Source organism: Anneissia japonica, unplaced genomic scaffold, assembly GCF_011630105.1.
Source record: "Anneissia japonica isolate Jap-2015-1 unplaced genomic scaffold, ASM1163010v1 scaffold284331_len564_cov257_single, whole genome shotgun sequence".
Classification (NCBI taxonomy): Eukaryota; Metazoa; Echinodermata; class Crinoidea; order Comatulida; family Comatulidae; genus Anneissia; species Anneissia japonica.
This window is the reverse complement of record NW_022756992.1, coordinates 1-564: the sequence shown is the minus strand read 5'-3', so window position 1 is coordinate 564 and position 564 is coordinate 1. Positions and strand designations below refer to the sequence as shown.

Below are 564 nucleotides of genomic sequence, written 5' to 3'. Positions count from 1 at the left end.
CTTGCGCTGTACGAACCTCAAGCTTCAATTATGGCATTTTGTTTGGCAAAGAGCCAACCAAACCAGATCAGAAAGTCACCGTTGAGATTACAAACGTCATCTCGGGTTGGAGTGGTGGTTTGCGGTATGGATTCACTAACGTGGACCCGAGTACACATGCTGCGGACAACCTTCCACCATACGCTATTCCAAATTTAAGCAGTAAACCACAATATCATGCAGTGTCACTGTCAGAGAAGCATGCTGCAAAAGGGACACGTCTGTCGTATTATTACACGAGTCAGAATACCTGCGTTACTTTCATTAACAACAAGCCCTTTAAAACAGAAAACATGTCAAAGATTGATGTCACCAAGCCTGTTTGGCTGCTGCTGGATGTGTATGGTTGCACCAAAGGCATCAAAGCTGTTGTTTCAGGTAAAGTGTAAATTCATAAGTTGACCTGTCTGACAATGGGCTTAACCCCCTTTCCCCTAGCTGACACCACCCCTGTTTGTAGAACAGGACAAGTCGATTTACTGTTTGTAGAACAGGACAAGTCGATTTACTGTTCTACTTTTACTG

The 564-nt window shown here is 44.0% G+C and overlaps 1 protein-coding gene across 1 annotated transcript; it reads left to right on the top strand.

Moving 5' to 3' along the window:
* Positions 1-417, top strand: LOC117124413 (protein neuralized-like; the record flags this gene model as incomplete). The annotated part of the gene is given in 1 exon segment (XM_033270641.1): positions 1-417. A coding segment is annotated over 1 exon segment (417 nt), but the record flags the coding sequence as incomplete, so codon positions are not given.
* Between the last annotated feature and the right edge of the window lie 147 nt (positions 418-564).